Below are 8,699 nucleotides of genomic sequence, written 5' to 3'. Positions count from 1 at the left end.
GCCACCGGCCATCCCTTTTCCCCCATTCCGTCGCCGCCGCCGGCTCCGACCCATCTCCCCCTCTCCGCCGCGGCGCCATGCTGCGCCTCCGAAGCTGCATCCTGGCCTGTCTTCTCCCATCTCCCACCGCCGTACCACCCTCCTCCAGCTCCTCTTCGGCGACGACTACCTCGTCCGAACCTGCGGCCTCGCCCGAGCCCAGGCACTCAAGGCCTAGCCCCGGCTTCTCCACCGCCGATGTCGCCCCCCTCGTCGCCAAGTTCGTCCGCACCAGCACTAGCTGGTTCTGTTTTGACCCACATTAATGTGGAACGAGGTGATTCTGTTTCTGGGTAGAAAATGTGGCATGTGAGGTGATTCATATGTAAGCCACTGCCCGTGGTGTATATTAATCGGTTGATAGCTTTATATTAGTCGCTTGCAGAAGATTTGACTATCAAGCTTAGATCTCAGCATACCACAGGATATGTTAGGAAACTTGTACACACGCACATCACGTCATCAGGCTGGCTCAAAGTAGCAAGTAGCTGCTTTCCATTATGAGGGGGGCCTTGGAATACACCATTGTAGTTATAAAAGAGCTTGCGGTGCCGAGCCCTGCGGCTTAGCTTGGATAGAGGAGGAGGAGGAGGAGGAGGGCGCTACTACTCACCAGCCTAGTGGCCTAGAGAGGTCAACCCTGGCACCATTCCTTCATAGTTTCCTAGCCGAGCAAAATGGTTCTTGTAGTTTCTTGTAGCCAAACATATCCTGATTTGGGTTTCCTTGATTTCTATGTGGCAATGTGATCTTTGTGTTCCGAGCACGCGTTCAAATTGCCGTGTGTCCTTCTGGATAATTTCGTGGGTTTTGGACTCTGAGGTTGCTCCAGTACCGGTATTTATAGTATGTGTTCCTTCATGAAGAAAGAGTATCTGTTCCTTGTGAGATTAGGGTATCTGTTCCACTCTGCAGTGCCACTCTGTGTGATCTTTGTCTGCTCCTTCATTAAGAAAGAGTAGCATTAATGTGGAATGGGGTGATTCCGTTTCTATGCAGTGGAACAGGAGTAGATAATGTGGCATGTGAGGTGATTCCGTTTGCATCTATTAATACCACCGGAATGGGTTGCAGAAGATTTGATTCTCAAGCTGCGATCTCAGCATATCGCAGGAGATTACAAAACTTGCGCGCACGCACATAGCACGTCCGCACGTTGTCATCGCCGTCCTCGTAGTAGTAATAAAAGAGCTTGCAGCGTCGAGCCCTGCAGCTTAGCTTGGGGCGAGGAGGAGGACACTACATACTCACCAGCCTAGAGAGGTCAACACTGGCATCATTGCTTCATTTGTGGCACCATACAAAACAGTTCTTGTAGTTTCTTGTAGCCAAACAAAACCGTGCAGTTTTCTTCTTCAGCTTTGGGTTTTCTTTATTTTTATGCGGCAATGTGATCTTTGCGTTCCGAGCGAGCGTTCAAATTTCTGTGTGTCACTCTAGATAATTTCATGGGATTTGGACTCTGAGGTTGCTTCAGTACCAGTATTTGTAGGATCTGTCCTTTGTCTGCTCCTTAATGAAGAAAGAGTATCTGTTCTTTGCCTTCTCCTTCATAAAAAAAGAGCATCTCTTCTCTGTCTTAAGTCCTAAATGGTCCCCTGTTCATGATTGGTGCAGGGTTGCAACAGGAGCTTATCCACCTGGGAGCAACACATATTGCGCTCATAGATGGGTTCCCTCACAAGTAAATTCTCTCCTCAACTTCCTCAACTTAAATAGCAAGCTAGTTCATCGCTACTGCTGCCTTTGCTAATAAAGCTGGTTTTTTCAGGCGGTGAGCTAGCTGACTCTGAGAGTCAGGTGACTCCCTTCTGTAAAGCTGGGTTTTTCAGCAAGATATCATTTTGGTGGTTGAATCCTCTATTGAAGATGGGCTACAAGAAACCTCTTGAGGACGAAGACATGCCACTTCTAGGCGCCACAGATCGAGCACACAACCAGTACTCGATGTTCATGGAGAAACTGAATGGCAAGAAGCAGTCGCCATCACACGGCACACCATTATTCTTCTGGACTATTGTTTCCTGTCACAGGCATGCCATCTTGGTGTCAGGTTTCTTTGCTTTGCTCAAGGTTCTAACGGTAACTGCTGGCCCAATAATTCTCAAGGCAATCATCAATGTATCACTTGGGAAAGGGACCTTTAAACACGAAGGCTATGTGCTCGCTGCGTTACTGTTCGTCTGCAAATGCTGTGAATCGTTGTCACAGAGACAGTGGTATTTCCGCACTAGGAGATTAGGACTGCAGGTGAGGTCACTCCTGTCAGCTGCTATTTATAAGAAACAACAGAAGCTATCAAATGCAGCAAAAATGAAGCACTCTTCTGGAAATATTATGAACTATGTGATCGTCGATGCGTATCGGATTGGGGAATCCCCATACTGGTTCCATCAAACATGGACGACAAGTGTTCAGCTTTGCATTTCTCTGGCAATTCTATACAATGCGGTTGGTGCTGCAATGATTTCATCTTTGGTTGTCATCATTCTGACCGTATTGTCCAACGTTCCATTGGCCAGACTGCAACACAAATCTAAGAGTAAACTTATGGAAGCACAAGATGTGAGATTGAAAGCCATGTCTGAGTCATTAGTTCATATGAAGGTCTTGAAACTTTATGCATGGGAATCTCACTTCAAGAAGGTCATCGAGGGGTTGAGAAAGGTTGAGTACAAGTGGTTGTCAGCATTCCAGCTTAGGAGGGCATACAACATTTTCATGTTCTGGTCTTCACCTGTTCTGGTTTCGGCAGCGACCTTTTTGACATGCTATCTTCTGGAAATCCCTCTTGATGCTAGCAGTGTCTTCACCTTTATGGCAACTCTACATCTTGTGCAAGACCCAATAAGGTTAGTACCAGAAGTTATTGCAGCCGTGATACAGGCTAAGGTTGCGTTCATTCGAATATCAAAGTTCCTTGATGCACCTGAGCTAAACGGGCAAGTTAGGAAGAAATATTATGTTGGCATTGATTACCCTATAGCGATGAATTCGTGTAGCTTCTCGTGGGAGGAGAGCACATCAAAACAAACTCTAAAGAATATAAATCTGATAGTCAAAGGTGGAGAAAAGATTGCGATTTGTGGAGAGGTAGGATCAGGAAAGTCGACACTTTTGGCTGCTGTACTCGGAGAGGTCCCCAAAATTGAAGGCATGGTATGATTTTTTACCAACTTCATATGTATATGTTAATGAAATATATGCCATATTTGGAATTTAGACATGATTAAAAGACAAATATCCTTTGACAAGCATCATGATAGATTCGAAATTTATGAAAATTATGCTTGACTATATTTGCCAACGTGAAGTATCTTAATCAATTCATTTTTTTCATAAAAGCCTTATATCAAATTCATGATCTTTGCATAAACTTTCCAGATCCAAGTCTGCGGGAAAATAGCTTATGTTTCTCAGAATGCATGGATCCAATCAGGAACTGTGCAAGAAAATATTCTCTTTGGATCACCGATGGACGGGGAAAGATACCACAACACAATCGCAAGGTGCTCGTTGGTCAAGGACCTTGAAATGTTGCCATATGGAGATTGTACCCAAATTGGGGAGAGAGGCATAAATCTTAGTGGTGGTCAGAAGCAGCGCGTTCAGCTTGCTCGTGCACTATACCAAAATGCAGACATCTATCTTCTTGATGACCCTTTCAGTGCTGTTGATGCCCATACTGCCACAAGTCTCTTCAATGTAAGGATCATATCAGCAGATGCAGATTGTATTTCTATTTGATTATGAACTGTTTGATAAAGCTCTTTGTAACAGGAATATGTCATGAGTGCTCTATCAGACAAGACCGTACTTTTGGTGACGCACCAAGTGGATTTTTTACCTGTATTTGACTCCATTTTGGTACCTCTCTCCACTTCGAAGAAGTCACCATATGCTAATATACGTGCCTCTATGATCTATATTTATCTGTAATTATCTTTATTTATTTGTTGATGTCATCTAAATCTACTGATGATTCTTGGCAGTTAATGTCAGATGGAGAGGTTATTCGGTCTGCACCTTATCAAGATCTATTGGCAGATTGTGAAGAATTTAAAGACCTTGTAAATGCCCATAAAGATACTACTGGTGTTTCGGATCTTAATAACAATATACCCACTCGAAGACCTGAGGAAGTATCAATAAAGGAGACACATGATATTCATCGAAGTAGATATACAGAGTCTGTGAAGCTATCACCGGCAGATCAACTGATCAAGAAAGAGGAAAGAGAAACAGGGGATGCAGGTGTTAAGCCTTATATGCTTTACCTGCGCCAGAACAAAGGCCTCCTGTATTTCTCTTTGTGTATGATTTCCTACACAATGTTTGTAGCTGGGCAAATATTACAGAATTGGTGGATGGCTGCTAATGTCCAAAATCCTCATGTTAGTACACTGAAATTAATTTCTGTGTACATTATTATGGGAGTTTGCACAATGTTCTTCTTGCTATCAAGATCTTTTGTAGTTGTTGTTCTTGGGATCCAGACATCAAGATCCTTATTTTCCCAGCTGCTCAATTCATTGTTCCGTGCACCAATGTCATTTTTTGATTCTACTCCTCTTGGAAGGGTTCTTAGCCGGGTAAGAATTATTAATAGAATGGTAAATACAATATATTTCAGTTACGTGTTACACCCAAGGATTTTTCTCACGATAGATTAACTCGTTCCCTTTTTCTTCTACTGCAGGTCTCTTTAGATTTGAGTATCGTTGACCTTGATGTTCCATTTTCCTTTGCGTTTAGTCTTGGTGCGAGCTTAAGTGCATTTAGCAATCTAGGGGTATTGGTTGTTATCACATGGCATGTTCTGTTTGTATCCGTGCCAGTGATAGTTTTGGCAATTTGGTTGCAGGTAATTGGTATGACTTTGTTTCTTTGTGGCTAAGGGCAACTCCAACGTGGATCACCTAATGCTAGGACACGGACGGTCTGGACAATTTTAGCCATCCAACGCTAGTCACCAAATGTCCGTGGGCTGGTCTGGGCATCCATAAATCGTTCTCAATCTGGGGGAGCTTTGTGGGAGTCCGGACGTCCGTCTGACCCACTATTAGTTGGTCCCCATCTCCCCACAGCCCATGTCCACTCATCTCTTTTTCGTCTCGGTCCGCCTGGCCCAGTTGTAGCCCACTGTCCAGATTTGACGACTATGGTTGGATGGATGGGCTGTTTGCGGACACGTCCGGATGTGACCATGGACAGTTGATGATGTATGTTAGGTGATCCGCGTTGGAGTTGCCCTAAGCCTCATGTCTATGGTTATTCGATTTCAATTGTTGATGTTCTGTGCTGCTATTTTTGTCCTACAGTTTTGCATCAAGTGTTCTCATTCACCGAAACCTGTTATGTTTGGTCATGCAGAGGTACTATCTTGCCTCCGCCAAGGAATTGATGCGGATCAATGGTACTACCAAGTCTGATCTAGCAAATCACTTAGGTGAATCGATTTCAGGGGCTATAACAATAAGAGCCTTTGAGGAAGAAGATCGTTTCTTTGCTAAAAATTTGGATCTTGTTGACAAGAATGCCAGTCCATATTTCTATAATTTTGCAGCAACTGAATGGTTGATTCAACGTCTGGAGATAATGACCGCTGGAGTTCTTTCTTTTTCTGCCTTCGTCATGGCCCTCCTTCCTCAAGGAACCTTTAGCCCTGGTAAGCAATTGTATGAACACCATGGTGCTTCAGATATTTGGACAAAGTTGAGTAGTCAGCGTTGCTTGCATCTGATTTGCAAAAAGTATTAGATCTTAGGTGCATTCACATGTAAATGTTGCTACCTGTTCAGTGACTTCTGATTGAATTCTAATGCTCATGTGCAGAAATTAACTAAATAAAGTATTTGATACTTTACAGATGTACAGTTTCTGAATATTAGTATTACAAATAGTAAAATTAATTCCTTGTTTTCATACCTGCACAGGTTTTGTGGGAATGGCATTGTCCTATGGTCTTTCCCTAAACTTTGCGTTTGTTGTCTCTATTGAAATGCAATGCAAACTTGCGAATCAAATAATCTCCGTGGAACGGGTGAACCAGTACATGGACATACGAAGTGAAGCAGCAGAAGTTGTTGAAGAAAATCGACCGTTATCAGATTGGCCCCAAAATGGCAATGTGGATATTAGGGATTTGCAGGTATCAGATATAAATATTTGCACGTGCACCTTGCAAGGTAAAAAAAATTCCTATTAACACTTCTAACAGATGTATGCAATTGATTTTCATCTGACAGATCAGGTATAGGAAAGATGCTCCCCTTGTACTACATGGAATCACTTGCAGGTTTGAAGGTGGAGATAAGATTGGTATAGTTGGTCGAACGGGAAGTGGCAAGACAACGTTAATTGGTGCATTGTTTCGTCTTGTTGAACCCGCCGAAGGGCAAATAATTATAGACTCTGTGGACATCAGCACGATAGGCTTGCATGACCTGCGTTCACATTTGGGTATCATTCCACAAGATCCAACACTTTTTCAGGGTACAGTAAGATACAATCTAGATCCTCTTGGGCAATTCTCAGATCAACAAATATGGGAGGTAATGTACGCATCTATGTTGCTTTTTCTCATCTTACCCAATGATCAGATAAGATAATGATGAAAAGGTATCACACTGAAAGAACCTGATGTATGTTTATTGTTTAATCATGAGTCAGTCCTTGCAGTACTGTTGCAGTTCAGTTCAGTCCAGTTACTTGGATATATACCTTAGATTTCATAGAGTCAAATTGGGGCGAAAAGTGAATTAGAGGAATCTCAAAAGACAAGTTGCCTTTCTCATAAAAAAGCTAGATTGCCTAAGAGGAACTAGATAAATTTTCGTTGATCAAAGTAATAAGTGTTGAAGTATATGTGGATTACCGAAAAAGGCTTTCGCCCCGCTTTATATTATAAAGCAACTGCCCAAGCCAACAATCCACAAAGGTTCAAACACACACACACACACACACACCAAGTTCACACAAACAGCCACGCCACGCGTGACGAGATATCCGCTGTCAAAGGCATCCTGGACGTGTTCGGCATGGCATCGGGGCTACGGGTGAACTACTCCAAGAGCTCGGTCACGGTTATACACGGCGATGATTCTGTTGCGGAGCTGGTTGAACTGCTTGGATGCCCCGTCGCGCCCCTGCCGGTCACCTACCTGGGCATCCCGCTCACCACCCGCTGCCCCTCCGCGGCTCAGCTGCAACCCCTCGTCGACGCGGTGGCCGGCCGGCTTCCCTCGTGGAAGGCGTGGCTGATGAACAAGGCTGGACGGCTTGCGCTTGTCAAGTCGGTGCTCAACGCGATACCGATTCACCAGCTGCTCGCGCTCGCGCCTCCAAAGAAAACCTTGAAGCAACTTGAGAAGATCCAGCGCGGGTTTCTTTGGGCCGGCCGCGAGGATGCCCATGGTGGGCACTGCCACGTGAACTGGCGTCGAGTCTGCCGACCACTTGAGTATGGCGGGCTGGGCGTCCGGGACCTGGGGCGCACCGGGCTCTCGCTCCGGTTGCGCTGGCTATGGCTTGCGCGCACGGACATGGACCGAGCATGGCAGGGGCTGGACCTGCAATTTACCTCGGAGGAGCGCGCGCTTTTCTACGCCTCCACGACCATGGCCCTCGGGGATGGAAGGACCACACTCTTCTGGGAAGATCGCTGGCTTGGCGGCCAGGGCGTCCGCGAGCTCGCGCCCATGCTCTATGCATGCATCCCCAAGCAGCACCGGAAGGCGAGAACGGTGGCGGAGGCCCTCACCAACAATCGCTGGGCACGGGACATTCAAGGCCTGATCGGACTCCCTGAGATCGGCCAGTACCTGAAGCTTTGGCACTTGGCGCAGCACGTCGAGCTGTCCAACAAGCCGGACAAGCTGCTTTGGAGCTGGACCACCAATGGCACATACACGGCCAAGTCATGCTACCGGGCAACCTTCCAGGGAGCGATGGGCTGCCACTCCTGGAAGCTCATTTGGAGGACCTGGGCACCGCCTAGAGTGAAGTTCCTCCACTGGCTGGCTTGCCAAGATCGTTGCTGGATAGCCGAACGGCTCGCGCGCCGCGGCCTGCAGCACCACCCTCGGTGCTTGCTGTGTGACCAGGAACCGGAGACGATCAGGCACCTGATGCTCACCTGTCCATTTACCAGGCAGACATGGCATGAGGTCTTATCCTGGCTGCGTTTGCCGGCACCGACGCCCGAGCACGACGATTCGCTTATGGACTGGTGGCTGCGCGCGAAGGAGTTCACGCCACCCACTCAACGCAAGGCGCTGAAATCCGTGGCGCTCTTGGTGCCGTGGATGACCTGGAAGCATAGGAACGCGTGCGTTTTTGACCATGTTAGCCCCTCGCTCAATGAGCTTGTTGACTCGATCAAGGACGAGGCCAGATGTTGGGCAAAGGCCGGAGCTCAAGGGCTCAGGGTCGTTTTGCCATCATCGTGGGATGTCCACTGAGCCCCTGACGGCTATGTAAAACCTGCCTCCTAGGAGGATGTAAATTCCCTCTCTTTCCAATGTAATGAAACGCAAAAGCCATTTGCGTTTTCTCGAAAAAAGTTCACACAAACACAGGGTCCAGAAGAGTTAATGCTGAGGGCACAGCTCAACAAGCCCTAGAACAGAAATAAACGACAACATCTAGTCGGGCTCCGG

General features: G+C 46.4%; 1 protein-coding gene across 2 annotated transcripts in view; it reads left to right on the top strand.

Annotated features, from left to right (window-relative positions):
* Window positions 1-1,284: 1,284 nt before the first annotated feature.
* The window catches only part of LOC123161408 (ABC transporter C family member 10), a 9,355-nt gene continuing 1,940 nt past the window's right edge, over window positions 1,285-8,699 (top strand). The window contains exons 1-10 of one of the 2 annotated variants that reach the window (XM_044579247.1): window positions 1,285-1,302; window positions 1,657-1,723; window positions 1,811-3,198; window positions 3,424-3,744; window positions 3,820-3,906; window positions 4,032-4,631; window positions 4,739-4,903; window positions 5,413-5,707; window positions 5,976-6,190; window positions 6,288-6,593. In XM_044579247.1, coding sequence (XP_044435182.1) covers window positions 1,708-1,723; window positions 1,811-3,198; window positions 3,424-3,744; window positions 3,820-3,906; window positions 4,032-4,631; window positions 4,739-4,903; window positions 5,413-5,707; window positions 5,976-6,190; window positions 6,288-6,593 — 3,393 coding nt within the window. In that variant the 5' untranslated portion in view covers window positions 1,285-1,302; window positions 1,657-1,707. Of the gene's footprint in view, window positions 1,303-1,332; window positions 1,567-1,656; window positions 1,724-1,810; window positions 3,199-3,423; window positions 3,745-3,819; window positions 3,907-4,031; window positions 4,632-4,738; window positions 4,904-5,412; window positions 5,708-5,975; window positions 6,191-6,287; window positions 6,594-8,699 lie in introns of those variants that run through there. The other variant, XM_044579246.1, reaches the window with a different exon arrangement.

The sequence above is a fragment of the Triticum aestivum genome, chromosome 7B (genome assembly GCF_018294505.1).
Source record: "Triticum aestivum cultivar Chinese Spring chromosome 7B, IWGSC CS RefSeq v2.1, whole genome shotgun sequence".
Lineage (NCBI taxonomy): Eukaryota > Viridiplantae > Streptophyta > Magnoliopsida > Poales > Poaceae > Triticum > Triticum aestivum.
This window is presented reverse-complemented; position numbering and strand designations above follow the sequence as displayed.